The sequence below is a fragment of the Myotis yumanensis genome, unplaced genomic scaffold, assembly GCF_028538775.1.
Source record: "Myotis yumanensis isolate MYYU_CA2020_CCGP unplaced genomic scaffold, mMyoYum1.0.hap1 SCAF_3, whole genome shotgun sequence".
Lineage (NCBI taxonomy): Eukaryota > Metazoa > Chordata > Mammalia > Chiroptera > Vespertilionidae > Myotis > Myotis yumanensis.
The window spans coordinates 162,205,342-162,227,521 of NW_027223754.1; the positions used below are offsets into that span (position 1 = coordinate 162,205,342).

The window sequence follows — 22,180 nt, forward strand, 5'->3', positions numbered from 1 at the left end:
GGGAGGCAAGGGGCAGGAGAAGGCTAAGCAAAGGGCCAAGACTGGCATCTGCTCGGGCAGACTCCTGCCCCATCACTCCACCCCTGGGCGCACGGGGCTACAGCTCCCATCGCCCGCCCTGGGGAAGTGACAGAGACTGAATCCCAGCCTGGCCAGAAAACTCAACCAGTGTCCCCAGATGGCAGGAAGGGGGAAAGTGCCAGGAGAAAGGGTGGCATCACGGGCCCAGGACGCTGATCTCTTCTGCCAGCCTTGCCCGGCCTCCCGGGGAAGGCTCTGGAAGTTCAGCAAATGGGAGGGGCAGAGACCCAGGCGTCCGGGCCGCCTCGCCCAGCCCCCCTCCCACCCACCCTCCGCCCCCCAGCCCCAGGGCACCGAGGAGGGAGTCGGGCAGGGGCAGGCGGCAGGGGAGGGAGGAGCGAGGGCGGGAGGGGGAGGAGGGAGCCAGGCTGGGAGGGAGGTGGGGGGGTGGGGAGGGAGAAAAAGAAAGAAAATATTTTCCGTGTCCCCGCCTGCAGAGTCAGTGTGCGGTTTGGGAGAAAATGTGTCGGATATTTTGGGGCGGTCACGTGGGCGGGCGGGCTCCGAGAGGCCCCGGGACAGTCCCAGCCTGAGCCGGTGCCCCCCCCCCCCTCAAATGCCCCCCGTTACTGTGAGCCTCTGACGCTGCGACGCTCCAAACCCGCGACCGCCCGACGCCGGGACCTCGGGGCTCCGCGGCCTCCCTGCCTCCTCCCTTCCCCTCCAGGTGAGTCAGTGGGGGAACAGGCTCGCCCGCCCAGGACGCCTGGCTCCTCCAGTGAGGTGGGCTGGGGGCGGGGGCGCCGAGACGCGATGCGGGCTCCGTCCCTTCCAGGGCTGGTCCGGCTGTCAGAAGGGCTGGAGGGGAGCGCCCTGCCCCGACCTAGGGGTCAGCCCTGATGTGGGCAGGGAATGGGGAAGATGTGAGACAAGCTGGGGCTGGGCTGGGCGTCATCGCCCCTTCACCTCGGTGAGTAGCTGCGGGAGCCTTTGGGGAAGTCTTCAGCCGGGGCTCTCAGCCTACTGCTGCACTCGGAGCGGGAGGGAAGCCAGAGTTCAAGACCACTGCCCGCCCTCCCGAAGGCTTCCCTAGGGAGTCTGAGGGGTGGATTTTGGGTCCAGGCTGGTCCAAGTTGCTCCTTCCCCAGTGGAATGGCACCGCTTGGGCATCAGCAGGGCAAGGAAAGGGTCCCCGCCAGAATGGCCCTGGCACTCTGGGCCCAGGAGTTTGGAGAGACTGCAAGTGGATGGGGTCTGTGAAGCTCCTTGAACCCAAATTCAGGAGTCCCTTCCTCATACCCCAGCCAGGGGTGTGAGTCTTGGCTCCCTCCAGCTAAGGTGAGGGGCTCCTTGGGTGTATTCTTGAGGGGAGCCCAAACGGAACAAAGGAAGCACAGGGAGACCGGGACGGGGACCGGGAGTGGGGACCGGGAGCAAGGACCGGGAGCCCCACTGACGCTGCCTCTCTGTCTGTAGCAGCTACAGCCCAGTCCCCTCAACCTGACCCAGTATGTGAGAGGGAATTTCTGCAGGTGGCCAGAGGGTAAGCATGTGCATGGTTGCGTGCGTGCGTGTGGAGAAACAGGGGAACGGGGGAGCCTGAAGAGAGGTCTGTAGGGCAAGAAGCTGAGATGACTGTGCCCCTTCAGGGCCCATGTCCAGGCAGTGGCAACCCCAGTCCTCAAGTCTGAGGCTCCAGCCTTCACTGTCACTGCTCAGATGCTGAGTTGGGGTTGAGGACCACAGTCAGTGTCCCATATCCTTAAGGCAAGAAGAGAGAGGACAGGGGAGGGGGCAGAGGGTGGTGTGCTTGGAGCTTGGGTATCCCAATTAGACACACACACACACACACACACAGTGGCTTACAGCTTAGTAGGCAGCACAGGCACACACCCCCACCCGGCACACCCCCACCCCTGGCTCAGAAAGCCACCTAACTGGCACCTCCAGTTCCCCCCTCTGCCCCACCCTGTCCATGCCCTCCGTGCCCACACACATTCCACTGGCATTGCCTGCCTGCCTCCTGGGCACTGCCCCTCCCTCGGGCCAGTGGGGTGGAGGGAGGGCACCTGGGGATGAGAGGTGGAGACTCAAGGGTCTGGACTCCCCCAAGGGTGGCACAAAGCCAGGGAAACCCAGCCCACTGCTGCCTCCTGGGAGCAGGCCGGGGGCCCAGGCTAGAGCAGAGGATGCCCGGGTTCTCCGCCCAGGCTGGGGATGGGGTCATGGAAAAAGGTGGTCGTGTTTATACAGAGGGGAGGGGGGCAGTGGGTGGAGAGCAGCCGACAAGAGCAGCTTTGTTCCAGGCTCTGGAGCCGGTAGGGCAGCAGGGAGACGCTCCCCCCCTCCATCCGGCAGCCCCCTTCATCCATGCCCTCCCCTCAACTCCACCTCAGCTCTAAGAGAAGCAGCTTTGTACAGGCCCCTTTCCCCTAGTCAGCCCCACCTCTGTCTGAGGTGGCACTTGGGGAGGAGAGAAGTGTTCTCTCCCTCCCGCAGGTCCCCCAAAGAACCAAGCATCTGGGTCCCTAGTTTAGGATGTCCTTTTACTCACTGGACCACCTTCTTCCACTCCTTGGTCCCTTCCTCCACCCCGGACTTAAGACCCTCCCCTTCCCTTCCCAGCCATGGCAGAGAAACCAAGACTCAGCAATGGGATGAATCACTGTCCCCTTCTTGTCTTCACTCAACCCTCACGTCCCTTCTATGAGGAAAAATGGAGGGAAGGTCAGGTGGAGCTGGGCTGTTCTTCACTCCTCATAGCTTCATTCCTCAGTAAGGACCAGGAGTCAGAGGCATCTCTGGACGCCCTGCCCCTTCACACTCACACACACACACACACACACATACACATATACACACACACACACACACACACACACACACACACCTCCAGCCCCACCCTCAGGTCTCTGTTTACCATCTATAGGGAGAAGCAAACAGGAAGGCCTGGAGCACAGAGCGTGTCCATGTCCCCAGTCTAAGTCAGTCTGAGTGAAGATTTGGCGGGGGGCGGGGGGCTCTAGTAGCTTCTCACCCTTGGCATTAGAGAGGTTAATCCACCTGGAATGTGGCCCAGCCTGTTGAGCTATGGCCCAGGGGCCTCAGGGGCCCCGGACTCCTGGTTCTATCTGGGCTTAACCAGGGATGAGGATTTCTGGGAATAGGGGAAGGAAGAAGAGAGGGGCCCTGGGGGCGCTAAGTTCATACTTGTAGAGCCTGGGAAGATACTGGGCTGAAGAGACTGAAACTGCTGGGGATATGGGCAGGGCCTAGTGAGGGCAGGAGCTGCTCCATGCTTTGGGATGAGTGGAGCGTGGTGGTGTTGGGGTCTGAGTTTCTGTAACCTTCATGACAATTTACTCTCAGGAGCTTGAAGGCTTAGGGAGATGAGAGATAGGAAACAAAGAAAGAAAGAAAAAAAGAATGTAAGAAAGAAAAGAGAGATATTGACCTTAGAAGGAAAGAGAAGCAGAAATATTCATCACCTACCTCTGGGGCTTGCCTGCCCTGTGGTTTCTCTGTGCTTAACTTTCTCTTGGTCCTTCTCCCTTTTCCACCTCAGTCCATTATGGTTCTGGCTGGTAGAGGAGGTACCCAGGCTGGGGAGGCTTTCCTTCCTCAGCACCTAACTCCCTAGAGAGGTGGGTAGCTTGCTTGCTCCTGGGAAAGCCAGTCTTTCCCTTGTCAGAGCATCAGGAGAGGAACTACCTACCTAGCCTTAGGATTCCCAGTTCCTCTCTCCCTTCTTCTCCCAGTCCTGTGGTCTCAGGTCTAAAATCTCAGGGTAGGGGGCAGGCTACCTTTGAGGAGGAGAGGATGCAGGGAGGGCTTTCTTGCAGCAAAGGGATCAGAGAAGAGCGAGAAAAGGAGATGGAGAAGCAAAGTAAGCTGAGAACAAGGAAAGACGCTCTCTGGCATCATACCTGGTCCACTGTGGGGCTTCTATCAACATCTGTGGATTTGAAGGAGAGGGTGCAAGAACGGTTAGGGAGTGAAGGATAATTGGAGACAGAGAAAGAATTGGGTGGGGAAACTGGAAGAGGGAGTATTGAGGAAGATAGAGAACGAAATGCTAATTAAAAGAGAGGTATGAAAGAAAGGAAATTGAAGAGAGAAATAACATGAGATACATATAGCATTTAGTATATGCCCTATGTTATGCTAACCACTTTACATATGTTACATTGTTTAACCCTCACAACCTTATGAAATGGGCCCTATTTTTATTCCCAATTGACAAATGAGGAAACTGAGGTATAGAGAGAGTAAAGTAACACATCCAAGGTCCCGAAGCTCAAGCTAGCAAGCCATGGGGGTCAATTCCAGGTTGTCTGGCTCCAGAAAGGTATAGGGCCCCAAAGTTACAATAGAGATATTTGCTTTCTCCAGAATGGCAGAGAGTGAGTCTTGGCTATACCCCTTATAGCCATATGAACTTACGCCAGTCACTTAACCTCAGTTTTCTCATCTGTGAAATGGGAATCATAATTCCTACTTCACAGGATTGATGTGAGGGTTCAGTTAAGTGTCTAGCCCGGTTGTGGTGCTTGATGGTCACTTCTCAGCCTAGGAGTCTTCTCTGCCAGGAGTCCTAAGACTCTCCCATTTACCTTGGAAAGTCAGTTTATCCTTCCCTCCAGAGTTTCTCTGAGCCTGCCTAAGCACCTGCCCTGCCTCCTCCATGGGCCCTGAGCCAGGACAGTACAAACCCTAGCAGAACAGAGGGAAGAGACTTCAACTGAGAGGGACATGGGCTTGGAACATCAGAGTGATCATTCTCTCATCCCTCCTTTTCTTCTCTTTCTCCCTAGGATTCTTGGAGACCCAGTGGGCAGGCCAGGAAGGGCGGCACGGAGCCTCCCAGGCCGTTTAAGCAGTGGGCATGGGCGGGGGCTGTGGCTGAAGACCTCCCCCGCCCATTGCAGACCCCAGGGGATTCGGCCTCCCACATCGCAGCTGCCATGGCCACCAATAAGGAACGACTCTTTGCCGCTGGTGCCCTGGGGCCTGGATCTGGCTACCCTGGGGCTGGTTTCCCCTTTGCCTTCCCAGGGGCACTCAGGGGGTCTCCACCTTTTGAGATGCTGAGCCCGAGCTTCCGGGGCCTGGGCCAGCCTGACCTCCCCAAGGAGATGGCCTCTCTGTGTGAGTCTCATGGACATTGGGGATGAGGGAAAGTGGAAACAGAAGGACATGTGGAGGGTGGGTGACACAGAGAATTGGCATCCTAATTAGGAAGGCAGGCAGGGATAGGGGTTTGGTCTAATGGAATAGCTGACAGGGGCGGCTCTGAGGGGGTTGGATATGGAACAAATGGAAGTGTTTGCAAATGAGAGTCCTTCTGCCCAAACAGTATGGGAAAGTAGCATTGTCTAAATTTTGGGGGGTCTAACATTACCTCCTGAGAGAATCAACTAACAGTGGTGAACAACAGCTAAGGGGGTTTCTGCTGAAGTTTGAAGCTACTACCAGCATGTAGTGGGGGGTGTGGGGAGCCAGGCTGGGAAGTAGAGGAGTCTGGGAGGCTAGTCAGCTGACCCTGCGATCAAGAGATGAAATTGTTCTGAATTAGGGAAGGCTGCAAAAAGAGGAATGGCCTCTAGTGCCAAGTGCCCGGAGATGTGTGGGGTCAGGGGACCCTCCTGTTGGTTCTGGAAAGGGTAGAAATAGTCAGGAACAAGGTGCTTCTTCCCCAGAAGTGATCCAGGGTGGTGGGGGGTGCTCCAGAAGCACGTGGGTTCTGGACTCCTCCCCGGTCTAGGTCTGGCTTAGTGCCCACGGGCTGTGCAGATCCCTGCTTGTCCCTCGGGCTTGCCCTCTTTGGGTTAAGCCTTTGAGTGCTGACAGCTGGAAAGCCTTAGGCCTCTCCTTTTTCCTCTGGATCCCCTCTCCTCCCACTTGATAGTTGTTCTTCCTGACCAGGTCATTATAGGAGTGGGTGCCCATGCGCTGCACAGGAGGGATGCTGAACTTTGTGAGTGAAAGGGTCCGCGTGTGTGCTGCTGTAGAGAAGGCCTCACCTGCAAAGAAGGGGAGGTGATGGAAGGAGAGACAGGGAGAGGAGCAGTTCCAGAGAGACAGAAATAGAGACAAGAGGAAAAGACAAAAAGATAAAGACATCCTTTATAGCTCCACAAGCTTGGGAAGAGAGAGAGAAAGAGAGAGACAGAGAGAGGTGGGAGAGAAGGGTCCGTGCCTTCAGGAGGGGCAATTGGAGGGTTGTATGTATGTGTAAAGGAGTGACTAGACAGGGCTGGCAGCTCTACTGGAAAGAGTGTGCTCATCTGGAGAAGGTGTGTGTGTGTGTGTGTGTGTGTGTGTGTGTGTGAAGACCATATGTAGTTGTGTGTGCACAGCATGTCCCTTAGACTTTGCTTAGATACAGAATTCCAATGCGTGCAACAAAGAGTCAGTGTGAGGAGTGAGGCGGGATTTAATAGGGCTGCTGACGGTGTGTCTGGTGTTTGGTGAGGCCTGCTGGTGGTAAGTCTGCCGTCCAACAGGGGTTATTTGGGTGGTGTGCAGGTGAATTAAGAGAGCACAAAGCTCCCCTTTTTGAAAACCTCAGCTGGGCTTCCTCTACCTCATTTACAGCCCATGAATCTGTCCCAGGGCCTGGGGAGGTGGGAAGGAACCACCCTTCCCACATGAATGTACTTCTTATAGAGAACCATACAGCTCAATCCCTTGGGATTGGATTTCCCCAGGTTCTGGGAGAGGCAACTAAAGAAGCAGGAATAAGGAGGGAGAGGAGAAATAGGTTGGTAGTGCGGAGAATGCTGAGAGTCATAGCCAGTCCCCGATGAAGCTCTCCTGGATACATTGAGATCAAGGTCAAGGTTCAAAGTGAGGTCAAGGGAGTGGGAAGGGTCAGACTGGGCTCTATCCCCAAAGGCGGCCCTAAGGAGGGGGACTGAAAGGAAAAATCCAAGGGAGGAGCCAGAACCAGGGCAGGTAGCTGGGGAGGGTGTGGCTGGCAGCAGGGGACAGGCCTGGGCAGAGAGGCAGGGTTGGGGTGGGGAGGAGGTGAAGGTTTGGGTTCAGACAACTTGCATGGGAGTGGAGCAGGCAGCACCGAGAGTAAATGAGAGGGTGGCAGAGGGGAGGGGAGGGGATTCTGGAATCTGGGAGATCTCCCGCAGTGGGAGATCAGCCGAAGGGTGAAAGAGTGTGGTGTGTCATTTCTCTGACCCTTTGTCTGTCCCTTTTTGGCTGGGGCATCTAATGGAGAGGGGTTAGAGGCCAAAGTCTGAGGTCAAAGTTACACTCATCTTGAGTTTGTCTATCCCCTCACTCTCTGTCTGTTACTCTATGGGAGGAAGGGTCGTCCATGAAGGAGTCTGGACCTTCCCCCTGGGGCTGGCTCCTAGATCCCATGCTGAGTCCCTAACACCTTAGAGGCATCTTGTTGATAGGGGAAGTCTTTGCTCCACCTCTTGGGGTTCTCCAGAGGCCTGAGAGGGTGAGGCAAGCATCTTAGAACCCTGTGGTGCAGGAGGAGAGAGGGAAAGGGAGCATGTGCTGCCAAGGCAAGCACAGGCCTGTGTGCATGGGAAAGCAGAAGTGGGTGTGCTTGCTCACAAATGTGCATGTAACCCTGGTGTCTATGTCCCCACTCGTGTGTTGTATGTTTGCTTTATCAAGACTACAGGGAACACAGTGTGATAGGAGGGAAGGGAAGCTGTGCCCTCTTCTTCCTCTTTTTAAAAAAAATATATATTATTGATTTTTTACAGAGAGGAAGGGAGAGGGATAGAGAGTTAGAAACATCAATGAGAGAGAAACATCGATCAGCTGCCCCCTGCACACCCCCCATTGGGGATATGCCCACAACCAAGGTACATGCCCTTGGCCAGAATCGAATCTGGGACCCTTGAGTCCGCAGGCCGACGCTCTATCCACTGAGCCAAACCGGCCAGGTCCCTCTTCCTCCTCTGGAGGTGATACCTGTGGTTCTGAAGACCTAGCCCTGTTTGTCCTCTGAATTCGGTGACAGTATCCCTGGGACAAGGAGCTTACTGTACCACACTAAGCTACATGGAGAAACTGAGGGCAGGTTGGCACAGGACATAATGGAGTTCTACTTAAAATAAACTGAAAAAGACTCAGAGTCCTAAGCAAGATGAGAGAGAACTACACAGGCCAGAAGGCACAGTCACAGAGAGAACCCAGACATTGGGAGTGGCAAGGAGAATAAGCAGGCGGTAAGGGTGGCAAGCAGGAGGCAGGGAGGCCTCCTCCAGGAAAAAAACCCCAGCCGACTGCCTCCTTCCCCTCCCCTCCCAGTCTCTCCTGCTCAGGCTCGGGCTCCAGCTCCAGCTCCAGGCCGACACAAACGGGGCTTTGATTGCAACAGGAAACCTCTCTGGCGGGGGGAGCTGGGCAAGCCGCCGCTGGGGCCTAGGCTGCACCCCCCTCTCCTGGCCCCCTACCCAGTCCCAGCCCCCATCCTGCCAGCGCTCCTCACATCCCTGCTTTGGGCTGCGTCCCTCATTCACACCTCCATTGCCTTTTAGTTGGGACTCCTAAGTTAGGACTTACCCTTGGGGCTGGGACTTCTTTGCTTTGAGATGCCACCTCTTCAGTTCTTTTTGAGGGAAGGTTTTGGAAGAAAAGGCGAATTTAGCACGAGCAATTTAGAACCAGTTATCTTCAAGCCCCGTCCAGAAGGTGGCAGGAGGGGGGAAAGGAGGGGTGCGTAAGGAGTTAGCTGTCCCGCCCTCCACAGTCCCTCCTTGGCTAAACTCATACTTGCCAGAGTGGTAGAGGCTCTGAGGGGTGACCATGCAAGACTCTGAGTGCTAATGGCCTGGTTAGTGGGGGAGGGGTGCCCTTCTCTTTGCCTCTGGGGCCTTGCCTTTGTGGGGCTCTAGCTGGGAGGAGTGCGCCACTGTGGTGGTGGGGATCATAGGGAAGGGGGTGAGTCAGGCAGCAGCCCCCCTTATACTCCCACCAGGCTGGTGGAGAACATCTGTTTCCCATGAAATGCTAGAAGGCTAATGGGTCTAATTGCTGCAATAAGGGCCGGGGAGACTTTGGGGAAAAGAGGGGGCACTAGATTCCCCCATTCTCTTACCTTCTCTTCAAGGTCATACTAAGACTATCTAGAATGGGGGGTTGGGGTTGATGGGAAGGATGGGTCTGACACCCTAATGCCCGGTCCCTTAAAAGGTCCCCTCTCTCTGCAATGCCTGGGAAGTACACATGGATGGGGCGATGAGGAGTGGGGTGCATCTGGTGAAGAGCAAGGGGGGTTACTCAGGACTCATGACTTCCTGGAGCCCTCCCCCCACTCCTCCTGTGCCCCACTCTCACCCTCCTCCCTGTGGCCTGGCCACTTCTGGTTCTAATTACCAACCAGGCAGGCCTGACTTAATTGGGACCTTTCAGATTTTGGAGGGGGAAGGGTGGGTGGGTGGTTGGGTGGGGACTGACAGCCTGGAGTTGGACTAATCAGGGCTCTTTTCCCTCGTCTTTGAGGTATTCCTCATTTTGCACTTAATTGTTTTTTTGTTTTTGTTTTTTGCCACTGGCCAGATTCTGGTTCAGAAATCGATCACTCCGTTTTAGTTTTCGGCGCGGGGATTGCTGGGTTAGAAATGGGGTATTTGGGGTTGGGGGCAAGAGTAGGGAGCTCACGCTGGGTTGGAAAGAGCACTGCAAGCCTCTTCATCCCGGCTTCCAGCCCCCCCGTCAGCCCTGCCACCTAGCGCCCCCCATCCGCAAGCCAGGCCCTCCCTCCCGGCCCTGCCCCCCGCCCCTTCAGTCCCGCAGCCACTCGGCCCCTCCTCCGCGCCCGTCTGCCCTCGCCTCTCTGGCACCCCTTCCTGCTCTTTATTCTTACGCACTGGCGCCCCACTCCTGCAGCACCCCAGTGCGCCCCCCACCCAGCACAACAGATTCTTAGAAAAGTGCGCCCCGCCCTGGCCCAACCACAGCCGCCAGGCGGGGAAGGGGTCGGGTCAGGCGCCGCTCCCGCTTCCCCGGCGCTCCCCGTGTGAGCGGCGCGGACAGAGCCGGCTGGCCCGGCGGGCCGCGGGCGGGGCGCGAAGGAGGGGGCGGTTTCCGGGAGTCGCCGCGGCTGGCGCTGTCCCGGGGCCAGGGTTCCCATTCGGCCCGTCCGGGAGAGGGCAAACTCTTGACGTGGCCAAGTCCCCGCCTCCTCACCCGCTTCTCTGCCGGGCGAGGGCGCTCAGTGCCCGGCAGGGGCAACCGAGGGAACAGGGAGGCGGCCCTTGGAGAGCCGAAGAGCATGAAGTGGCACTGAGCGGAGAGGGGGCGGTTATTGCCAATGGCGGGGAAATTTAATGGGTCTGAGAACAGTTAAGGACCAGACCCGTAGTTATTGCCAAGAGTGGCACTTGGCATTTGGGGGCAGTTGGCACACTAGAAACTCCAAGGGAGGGGGCGCTGGTACTCAGGAGGGCACTTTCGTCTGAGGCGCAGCGGGCGCCGTAGGAAGAGTTTGGGGTAGTTTTTGCTCTAAAAGTGAAGTTGAGGTCGTGGACGAGGCATTGAGAGAGGCAGTGGAGGCGCTTAACGAGTGTCCGTCGCGGGATGGGGTTTCGGGGACTTGGACGGCGGACAGCCCAGGCGAGGAGGGGTAGACTCTAGGCTGCGTTGGAGGGGGCGGGGGATTCCGCTGCGGCGCAGGCGACTGCCTGGGCGGGGCGGGGCGGGGCCGGGTCAGGAGGAGGTGAGCGCGCCCGGCCACCCGCCCCGAGGGGGGTTCCCGGAGAGTTCACGGCGGGAGCGCGCTCCGGCCCTTCGACCGGGGGCGGGGAGGATGGGAAGGAAGGAGGCGGCCGTGCAAGCTGAGCCGCAGGAATGTACTGTTGGGCCCTGCATCGCGCGCGCGCGCGCGCGCGGGTGGCGGGGGGGGGGGGGGGGGGGCGGAGAGGGTGGAGCCAGGCCTGGGAACCAGAGGGTGGAGGTAGTGCAGGTCCCCGGGCTCCGGAGAATTGCCGGGCGCCGGGAGCCTCCATGTTCCAGACTTCCCAGTCAGTCTTGACACTCCTGCCTGTATTGACTTGTGTGAAAAAGGGAGTGTTGGGGGAGGGGGGAAGCTCGAAAGGAACTGCGTATGCTTGGTTCCTCCACTCCTTCCCCTACCCACGACCAGGGCACGCGCCTAAATGCAAAGGCGTGCAAAGCCTCCCTGTGTAGAGAATGCTTGCAAGCCAGGTGTGCTTGCTTGCACAAACGTGTGTGCAACTATGATCTTATGTGCCGGCAGATATGAATGTGCACTCTTGCATATTTGCAAATCGTGGTGCCTGCCAAGATAAATGCATGCACAGCTGTATGTCTAAGCAAGCTAGGGCGCCGCGGTGCGGGTGTGTTATATGTGTGTGCGCTCCACTCTCAGTTCTGCTCATCTTAGTGCCCGGCCCCCTTCGCTCTCCAAGCCCCACCTCCCACCCCTCCAGGCTTCGCTTTTACAAAAGGTCTCCCCAGCGCTAGCCGCCCGGACGCTCAGAGTGAGCCGGACCGCTGCTCTAGCGGCAGCCTCGGCGCTGCGCCCCGCCCAGTCCCTTTCCCCAGCTGGGGATCCCCCTCCTCCCAGCCCACCCCATACCCCCCATGCAGCCCGGCGCCCTATGCTAGCCCTCCCCCTCCCCCCCTCCAGGAGCTGGGCGCCGCTGGGGGAGGAGGGGGAATCGGCTGCGAGTCCTTGGTGTTCCTATCACCCAGCTTCCCCCCAAGCCGGGTCGCGATGTACGACTGCCTGGAAACATTTGCCCCGGGTCCGCGACGGCTGTACGGGGCTGTCGGGCCCGGGGCCGGCTTGCTGCGCAGAGCCACGGGCAGCTCCTGTTTCGCCGGACTCGAGTCCTTTGCCTGGCCGCAACCCGCCAGTCTGCAATGTAGGTACCCGAGCCCGGGGGTGGGGGGTGGAGTGCAGGAGAGAGAGCGGCTTACTCTTTCCATGTGTAAAAGGTGGAACTGGGGTGCGAGCGGAGACTCTGAGACGGGTGGGTGTGCAGGAAAGAGAGGTACTGGCCCTTTAAACGTGGGGGCCTCCGCGACTCCGTTGGGTGTGTGCTGTCGTATTTGAATGTGCGTGGTTTTTATGGTGGGTGTTCAGCTAGGACCTGTGGTTGATGTCACTCCACAGTTCCTGGGGGTAGGGAGAGACCGAGGTGTGTTGGTAGTTTGTGCCCGCAGGTCCGTGGCCCTGGAGGGATATGGCACTCAGGACCGCGGGTCGCGTTTGTAAAGTCCATTTGGGAAGTTGGGTGTAAAAAAAAAAATATTTGCAGAGCGCGCGCATCTCCAAAGTGTGCAGCTCCTTGCCTAGGCGGTGTAGGTGTGGGTGAGAGAGTCTCCACGCAGCGTCGCCCTCCGACAGCCTTGGCAGGTCCGCATGGCCCTGTCTGGGGCTGTTTGTGGCGTGAGACCGGGAGGGCGTGTGCCATGGCGTGGCTGCGAGGGCGGCTTTGGAAAGCGCTGTGTTCGAGGGTGCATCCTGTGTGTGCTCGGTGCAGGGTGGAAGGGGTGGTGCACACAGCCAGGCGAAGGCAGGCTGGGCGCTGGCGCTCCCCTCCCCCATTTTAAAAAGACATGTTTGGAAATGTGTCTAGGGTTGTGTGCAGAGAGATGACTTTTCCTTTGGCTACCACACACACAACTTCAGTAGGAAGCGGAAAGTTTAAAGCAAAGTCTGGGTATGGGGGTCGGGGCTGGACTGGAGGTGGCAAAGGCCGAGGTGGGGGGTGGAGTACGACTATTGGGTCCCCAAATACCCATTTTCCTTCTCTGTGAAATGGGAGATGCCAGGCCTGGGGCCCTGGAACCCCCTTCCAGAGCGGTAATAAAAAGCTGGGGACTGAGAGGCAGTAAAAATGAAGTCCAGATGAGAGGCGGCTTTGAAGCCTGGGCCCAAGTGCCTGGCGGGGGTGGGGTGTGGGGAGGAGCCGGGAGGGGAGCCTGGAACCCCCTCCCCCCCAAATTTACCAGGGGCTGGGACCGCGCTTGTAGCCGGGTGCGGACGCTGGGGGACGAGGCTTTGGGGCACGCTGGGAAGGGGCGGTCGGCGGGCGCTGGGGGAGTGCGCCTGCGGGGTCACCGAGCCCCGCCAACACGCCTCGCTCCTTGGCACTCCGTAGCGCTGTTTACGAGTTCAGCTTTTTTTTTTTTTTTTTTTTTTGGTCTTTTGGTTTCAGGGCAGAGCTGCTCAGATTTAACAACCGGGAGACTGGAAGAGGGAGGTGGCAAATAGGAGACTGTACTTTGGGGTGGGGAGGGGCAAGAATTAAAAGTGTGGCATTTAAAGGGCTCAGAGAAAGCATGAAACTATTGCTTTGCACCAAATCCTTGTGAATTCTTACCTTCTGGTTGCCCTATGGGATGCAGGTTTGGGATATGTTGGGAGGGGTGTTGAGGTTGAGAAAATCTAGGAAGGGTTTTTGTGGAGGCCGGGCAGGAACCCCGGTTCTTTTCAGGCCCACGGAGGCCCCTTGCATTTGGCTGGCAGTATGTTTTAGCATTTCAATTTGGACCAATAATTTTGGCCTCTAGGATCCTGGTGGGCTTCATGCCTGATCCATACACTTTCAGAGAGAAAGTCATTTAAACCTGGATGTCTAAACCAGGGAAGGAAAGAGGTCCTTTGAGGGGAGGGCCGCGTGGTTTGTTTGTGCATGTTTGGCAGCTTCAATGTCCTGGTGCTGCGTTGGCAGGCCTGGGTGTTTGTCTGGTAGCAGAGCTTCTCCCTTGCAAATGTGAAGTGGAGCGCTGGGAGTTGTGTGTCCGCTTTATGACTTGTACGTCCACCTCCACAGGGTAGCTGGAGCCAGTGTGCCCTAATGCCGCCTGTGTTCTGTGCCAGGGTCCAGTGGTGGTGTAGGAGCCCACTGGTAATATGCCTGCTTCAGTGCCCCGTGTGTTGTTGACGTGTGAGTGTGTGTGTGTCTCCAAGGAGGTATGTGGCAGATTGTGAGTTCGGGCTTCTCAGCCCTGGGCCTCGCAGCTGGGAGCGTTTACAGCCGGTTATAAAGAGTTTGTTTGAAGCTCTGCTCAGCCTGGCCAGGAATTTCCTCAATTTCAGCAATTTGGGCTTTAAAAGGAGAAAAACCCAGAGCCCACCCCTCTCCTCCCCAGCAGGGGCCCCAGCCTAGCCAAGGAGCTGCATCCTGGTGGTGGGGGCTCAGCCCTGGCTGGGTAGGGGATCTGAGCAGAGTTGACCCAATTCACTTTTCTGTGCTCTTCGCCCACTTTAGGTTTTAGGGGGTGTTCTGTGCCAGAGGGGTGCCGAAAAGGGTTGACAGTGCCACATAGACAGGAAAAGCTGCCCCTGGGTGTCTCCCTGGAGCCCCCAGTCTTATAATTGGCTGGCACTGCCCCGTGCCAGTCCGACCACACCCAGGCCCTTTCACAAGAGAGGAAATGAGGCAGCGCTCTGTGGGCTGGGAGGGTGTCAGCAGTCAGCACCACTCCACACAGTGGCCTGTGGCAGCACCGGTACCCACAGAGGACAACAGAGGGGTCCTGAAAGGCATTCCAACCCATCCCACATCTCTCAGCCCAACCCCTCCTGGAGTCTCCCGCCCTCCAATCTGAATAGACTCCAATCACCCTTCTTTTCCCCGCTCCTCTCTCTCCTTTTTCTTTGGGGACTCTCCCTCCAGCAGGATTCTTATGTTAATTGAGTGTCTGTGTGTTGGGGGGCGGAAGGGCTTCCCTCCTGTGGGGTGGGTGGAGCTACCCAGACCAGCATCCTGGGCATTCCTTTTGCCTTCTGGGGCATGGGGTGGACATCTGACCAGGTGGGATGCATCGGGTCAGAAGAAGGAAGGTGTTCATGAGGTGGGTGCATGGAATACTCCTTAGGGAGGGTCTTAGGGTTTTCTGGCATCGCTTGAGCCCTCCAGCTTTGGGCAACAAGTCCTACAGGTTGAATAACTTATAGATATTTCCAGTCTCTGAATATCAACCACACACCCCAAAAAAAGGTTTACTTAGCAGCCTGCTGAACAGAGGGTGTTCTCCCCACACACTCTGTGTGGTGCGGGCTGAGACCCCTTTTGAGCCGCGATTGGGCATTTGTGGGGAAGTTTAGGAGTGAGAACATAGGCTCAGAGAGGATCCAGATATAGCTCCCCTCCCCCATCAGCCCTGTTTACCCAGTGTCACCTGACTTCTCTAGTTTGCTACATTCCCAGCAGCTTCTAGACCTGAGAATCTAAGCAAATACCTCAGTCTCTCCTTCCAGCCTCTGACTCTCAGCCAGGCCACTCAGAGCTTGTCAGAAGACCTGAGAGCCTTGGCCCCACTGTCCACTGGCAGGGTGGCAGTGGGCTGGTCACTCCCCTCTGTTGGCCTCAGTTCCTTCAGGTGTAACGTAAGGTTATTGCATAGCCTCTAAACTACTTTCCTAAAACCGGTGTCTCATTTGCTCCACTGTCTCAGTGGTTTCTGGTGAAAAGGACATTGGCAATTACTGGGTGGGTAGTATGAGAGGGAAAAGCTTGAGAATTATCTGCCTTGTACTACTTGAAAGGAAATTAAGTCCTATTCTACCTACTGAGTATCCTAACAGGTCATTTAGCCAGATGCTGTTATAGGTGACTTGTAATTGCCTACCACCCCCAGATCTGTTGCCTCGTGAGGAGGAGGATGGTGAGAGGTAGATTACCTGAGAAGGATCAATTGATGTGACAGGGAGTGACTGAAGAGTTCAGAGCCATGGGCCATAACCCCTCCATCTACCCACTTTATAGCTAGGGAAACAGAGGCCCATAGAAGTTAACTTCCAGGATGGCCTTGGCCTGGAATTTAGAGAATGGAACAGTGTTATGTAAGTCTCTGGCTGGCATTATTGGGGGGTAGTGGGGAATGGCCAGATTGGGGGAGGGGCAGTAATAGTGGTTATTTGGGGTTTTCTGGAAGTGTTTACTATGGGGCTATACACAGTTGTTGGGACTTCAAATCACTATGGTGGTGATGGTGGTGTCTCTGCTGAGCAGGGGAAGTGGGAATGGGTATGTGTGCATGATGAGGATACCTGGAGGTCTGAGGGGTTCTCTCCCAACCCTCATATACTACTCCCCCTCCTCCCCCCAGCGGTGGAGACGCAGAGCACTAGCTCTGAGGAGATGGTGCCCAGCTCACCCTCACCCCCTCCACCTCCTCGGGTCTACAAGCCATGCTTCGTGTGCAATGACAAGTCCTCTGGCTACCACTATGGGGTCAGCTCTTGTGAAGGCTGCAAGGTGTGTACGCGGTGGGGGCGTTGGGGGTGGACGCATTGGGTGGACACATTACCCGGTGAGATCAGAGACCAGGGACCAGAGCAGAGGGGTGAGACAGTGTGTGAGTGGGCATCCCTCGGGTGAGAGGGGGCTGCTTTGCACGGAGGTGGTAATAGATTGGGTCAGGCCTGGGGTAACCTGCGAGGCCTATGAGAGGCTGGTGCTCCCAGCATCCTGCTTCACATTCCCCACCCCCAACTCCAGGGCTTCTTCCGACGCAGCATCCAGAAGAACATGGTGTACACATGTCACCGAGACAAAAACTGTATCATCAACAAGGTGACCCGGAATCGCTGCCAGTACTGTCGGCTACAGAAGTGCTTTGAAGTGGGCATGTCCAAGGAAGGTAGGCCCCTAGCCCTGGCCTGGGCAGGAGCGCTCCTAACCTAGCCTGTGTTTGCTGTGCTCTTTCTACTTCCCGGACATCTGAGATGCAGCTTGCCCTGCCGTGTTGCCTCCTTCCTAGCCAGTTCTATTTGATTAGCAGCATTCACCCAGGAAGCCCTGCCCATCCTCCCCTCTCGGAGCTTAATTAACCCTTGAGTAAATGGGGGCTATCATCGCACATTCTCCTGTTACATGGAGGGGTGAGGGAGGTTTGCCAGTCCCCTACCCTGCTCCCAGGACTGAGCCTGAGGTGGATCTGGGGTGCCCCCCCCCTGCGCCATTGTGCTGCCAAGGCTATAAGTGGATATCCTGCCGCCTGCATATCCTGCCCCCCCCACCTCAGCTCCTGCAGGGTGACAGGAAGGGCAGGATGGAGCTGAATGGCCTGGGGAGGGAGCAGGGGCTGTAGGCCCTGGGTGGGGCTGGGGAGAGCCAGCCTGGAAATGGGAGCTAATGTAGGAGACAGAGTAACTGAGGCACTGACTAGGGTCCCAGGGTGAATAGATGTTCACGATAAGGATGGAGCACATTAAATTAGGGTGTAGGGGGATATCCAGAGGGAGGTTCTGAGGGTCCTGACCCTCTCTTTGCACGTCCACCCTCAAGCTGTGCGGAATGACCGGAACAAGAAAAAGAAAGAGGTGAAGGAAGAAGGCTCGCTTGACAGCTATGAGCTGAGCCCCCAATTAGAAGAGCTCATCACCAAGGTCAGCAAAGCCCATCAGGAGACCTTCCCTTCTCTCTGCCAGCTGGGAAAATACACCACGGTGAGGAGGGGGCAGGGGACTGTTGGTTTTGGGGCATGGGTAGGGGTGTGTTGGAGGCTATGGCCTGGTGCTGAGGGACAAGGAAGGCATCAGAATGCAGAGGGGCGAGCTTGAGGTACTGGCAGAAAGAAAACAGCTTGCAGGGCACGTCTCAGCTTGCATTCTCACCTGCCCTCCCTGTAGAACTCCAGTGCAGACCACCGGGTGCAGCTGGATCTGGGACTGTGGGACAAGTTCAGTGAGCTGGCCACCAAGTGCATCATCAAGATTGTGGAGTTTGCCAAGCGGCTGCCTGGCTTCACAGGGCTCAGCATTGCTGACCAGATTACTCTGCTCAAGGCTGCCTGCCTGGACATCCTGGTGAGTTATAACCCCGTGGCCTGTCTTCCACCATAGCCTGACCCTCATATAAGACCAAGGAGTTGGTCCACTCAAAGATTTTTATTATTTCTCCTTCCTGCATTCAATCTGGGATTCCCCATATCTCTGTTTTTTGTTGTTGTTAATCCTCATGCGAGGATATATTTTCCATTGATTTTTAGAGAGAGTGGAAAGGAGGGGGAGAGAGAGAGAGAATGAAACATCCATGTGTAGAGACACATCAATTGGGTTGCCTTCCTCACACACCCCAGTCAGGGCAGGATCAAACCTGCAATCCAGGTACATGTCCTTGACTGGGAATTGAACCATTAACCCTTCAGTTCGTGGGCTGACTCTATCTACTGAGATCCCGGGATCCCCAGATCTCCTCTCAGCACCACCCTTTTTATCTTAACCCCTGTCCCTAAGATTGATCCTGGACTTCTGGATGTCCTCCCTCCTTTTGACTTCTCCCCCCTCCCCAAGCTTCAGATCTTACACACCTCTCTGTCTTCCCCACTGGCCTGCTTCAGGTTGCCCTCATTTTGGACCTAACCACCTCACTTTCCATGTGCACCTCATTCCCTCTTTGCCCTACGCCCACATGTGCCCCTCTCCAGAGAGAGCATTAACCCTCCCCTCACCCACCTCTAGATGCTTCGGATCTGCACAAGGTACACCCCAGAGCAGGACACCATGACCTTCTCTGATGGGCTGACCCTGAACCGGACTCAGATGCACAACGCTGGCTTTGGACCCCTCACTGACCTCGTCTTTGCCTTTGCTGGGCAGCTCCTGCCACTGGAGATGGATGACACAGAGACGGGTCTGCTCAGTGCCATCTGCCTCATCTGCGGAGGTGTGGGGGCGCCCCCTGGTGTTTTTTCGGGTTCCTTTCCCACCACACATCATACCTGATCTCTCACCAGGCTGGAAACCTTGGTCTGTACCCGTGGGATTGTTGTATTTGGCCTCATCCACAGACTTCTTAGATCCAGTGCCAGCTTCCTGAGCCTGGACAAAGGACAAAAAGGCCAGAGCTAGGGGGAGCTGGAGAGACCCCAGATACTGGTGCTGAGAGAGGGGTCTGGGCAGGAGTGATTTATCAGAGCAAGCCTCTTACTAAAGGGGAGAAGGTACAGAACCTGGAGCAGGGGAGATGGCCTGGATGGGGCTTAGGGATAATAGGCCAAGGGCTGATGGGACAACATTTGAGGCCTGGAGGCCCATAAGGCAGGCCAATTGAGGATCAGCCACTTGTTGCTGCCCTCCCCACCTCTTCCATTCTACACTGTGCTTGTCCTCATAGACCGCATGGACCTGGAGGAACCTGAAAAAGTGGACAAGCTACAGGAGCCACTGCTGGAAGCCCTGAGGCTATATGCCCGGCGGCGGCGGCCCAGCCAGCCCTACATGTTCCCAAGGATGCTCATGAAAATCACTGACCTCCGGGGCATCAGCACCAAGGGTTAGTCATAAGTGAGCCTTCCCTCTCTTCCCAGAGGTGCTGGTCTTCCAGGTCAGTCAGGTGGACAAATAGAGGCAAGAACTGAGTAGGTGAGAACCAGGGGCCTACAGTGGAATCTAGGTCTGCCACATGCTGGCGGGGAAGACTTTGGGCATATTCCTTTACTTTGTGTGCCTTGTTCTCCTGCTTGTAAACTGGACTATACTTATACCTACCTCATAAGTTATTGTGAGGTCTAAATGAGTTAACACACAACAGGCTTCGAACTGTACTGAATGAAAAATTCAGTTCCTCAGTGGCAGTAGCCACATGACTACACTTCCTATAGTGGATGGAGTAGATATTCCATCATCGCTTTAAGTTCTGTTGGACAGTGCAGGTTTAGAAGGATGCCTGGCAGATAGTAAGCATTTGCTAAATAATAAGCATGATTATATGCTATTAAAAACAGGCGTAGGAACAACTGGGGAGCTATGGATGTTGGAGGGTGGGGTCCCTGGGGAATGCGGCTGGAAGTGGGGCACAGTGTGATCTTTGAGAAGACAGCCTGAAAGAATAGGATGAATGGGCAACAGCTGGGCAGAGAAAACAGGTGGAGACTGCAGGCAGAGGAGTGGCCCCCAGAGCCCTAAACTAGGGAGAGGGTGAGAGGGCAGGCCTGTGCTGGGTGCCCCCAGAGGGGACTCATAGGATAGTTAAGAAAGGTAGCCTCAAGGGGCATGTGCCATTCATTGTCCCCTGAAACTCTTTGCCCCTCCATTGCAGGAGCAGAAAGGGCCATTACCCTGAAGATGGAGATTCCAGGCCCGATGCCTCCCCTGATTCGAGAGATGCTGGAGAACCCTGAAATGTTTGAGGACGATTCCTCACAGACTGGTCCCCAACCCAAGGCCTCTAGCAAGGATGAGGTTCCGGGGGGCCAGGGCAAAGGGGGCCGTAGCCCTCAACCTGACCAGGGCCCCTGATTTCCCCTGCCATGGGGGTTGGGGCTCCAGGCAGCAGACTGACCATCTCCCAGACACCACCAGTGACTGGGGGAGGACCTGTTCTGCCCTCTCCCCACCCCTTCCAATGAGCTCCTTGTTTTTGCCAAAGTTTCCAAGGGGGTATCTTTGTGTTCATTCCCTTCCTGCTCTAACGGGCTCCCTTTCCAGTCCTGGGAGCCTGCCCTGCTCCCTCCAGAAAAGAGGGCAGAGGGCTGAGCCTGGGTTTGGACTGTAAAATCTCAACACTGCCCTAGGACACCAGGGTCCCAATCTCCCCAGGGCAGGAGGAAGACCCTGCCATTCCACAGTCCCTTCCTCTGCCCGGTGCTTAGGCCTCTGGGAGCAAACAGGAACACTAGAGACCAAAAGAGGGGTGAAGGGGGAGGGCTGAGCCCACTCTCTTGCCCTTGCCCTTGGTGCCTAATGCTGCGTAAATGCACCCACTGGGTGCATGCTACCCTCTATGCCCCCTCCTCATGCCAGGCCCTGCATTTCTGTGGGGGTCCAGAGGGTGAAAGCTACAGATGCAGGCCCATTCTGCACCTCTTTGCTCGGGCCCAGAGTTTACCTTTGTGCCCTCTGTTATAAGCCCCTCCCCAGTCCTGTCATGTGCCTTGGGCTCTCCCTGCCCCCCATCTCAGCCATGGGGCAGGGAGCCTCCTACACTACAGAGGGGCCAGGGGACCCCTCTGCCCCTAGTGCCTTCCTCCCTGACCCCCAGAGCAGCTTGGCCCAGGGAGAGGGGGGGTGGGTGCTGCTTAGCTGATCCTGCCCTGACCCAGAGGAAGCCTCTATTTATTTATTAGCTTTTGTTTACACCCTGGAATTGACCCCTTCCTCCAGGGGTCTTGGGAGGGGGAGCCCAGGGCCCCTGTGACTCTCCCCTTCTTCCTCCAATCCCCAGTTTGTATTTAGCTGCCAAATAAGATTCCCACTGGCTCCCCTTTTTCCTGGGGGGTCAGGGTGCTGTCCCTTCCCCTCTGTTTACATCTCCCCTCCACCCCGCTGTATCGCATATTGCTGAGTTTTCTATTTTTGCAAAATAAAGTGATAGAAACTCATGGGATGTGGCTCCCTCGAGGAGGTGTCGGTGGGGGGAAAGGACCAGCTGACCTGAAGGGGGATTGGGTGAAGAGGGAGAGCTCCTAATCTACTGGGTTTTGCGCCTTTCTCAGGGGAACCAAGGAAATAGAATGTAATGTGCCTGGAGGGGAGGGTAGGGGTGGGGAGAGGAAGAAAGGCAGCCTTCAGGGTCCACCCTGAGTTTCTGGGCCTCCCACAACCACCCGGGGGGATTCTTAGATCAGACCCTCTGGACCTCTGGGAAGGCAGGAATGGGCCTCAGAGGTCTTTAAGCTGTCCCCACCCATGGTCATATATATGTGTATCTCTGCTCTTCTCTGGGGAGGGGGTTCATTGACCTTTCATTTGGTTCTCATGAGGGTCTCTGGCCCCAGAAGAAAAGACCCACAGCCTATATCTAAGTTAAGTGTTTGTTTATACCAACCTCTCACTCCATGAGCTCTCCCACCCTTTATGACCACTCTCTGTCCCTTCTGACCCCATTCTTCACCCCATGGCCTCCACTCAGCTTCCATGACCCCACTGCTATCTTCTGTCCTAATCTCTCCCCTTGCCCCTTTCTGCCCCACTGCCTTTGGCCTCTACCACTGCACCCTGTGCTCCCTCAGCATCACCTCTCTGCACCCCCGTGGTCCACCTTCTTCCCTGGGACAGTGCCTTGCCTACCTTGTTCCTGGCTTTCTTCACCAATGAACTGTGCATATGGAGAGAGGTTGAGGATATGGGAGTAGGGGAAGAGAGAACACTGGGGAAAAGCAGAAGAAGAAAGTGAAAGAAGCTCTAGAGGAAACCACAGGGCCTATGGGGTAGGGGAGGTGGTTGCCATGGTAACCTCTGGTAGTGGGGGAAGGG

At 56.4% G+C, this 22,180-nt stretch overlaps 1 protein-coding gene across 6 annotated transcripts; it reads left to right on the top strand.

Annotated features, from left to right (window-relative positions):
• Positions 1-497: 497 nt before the first annotated feature.
• Positions 498-21,306, top strand: RARG (retinoic acid receptor gamma). 6 transcript variants are annotated; one of them, XM_070410148.1, is made up of 10 exons: positions 498-748; positions 1,498-1,564; positions 4,836-5,169; positions 16,090-16,238; positions 16,482-16,623; positions 17,271-17,431; positions 17,615-17,791; positions 18,446-18,650; positions 19,101-19,259; positions 20,025-21,306. In XM_070410148.1, exons 3-10 carry the CDS (start codon positions 4,986-4,988, stop codon positions 20,222-20,224), a joined length of 1,377 nt encoding a protein of 458 aa, XP_070266249.1. In that variant the 5' UTR covers positions 498-748; positions 1,498-1,564; positions 4,836-4,985; the 3' UTR covers positions 20,225-21,306. The 6 variants fall into 6 exon arrangements, with proteins under 6 accessions (XP_070266249.1, XP_070266252.1, XP_070266250.1 ...); XM_070410149.1 differs by lacking the exon at positions 498-748 and adding an exon at positions 845-991; XM_070410151.1 differs by lacking the exon at positions 1,498-1,564.
• Positions 21,307-22,180: the final 874 nt, after the last annotated feature.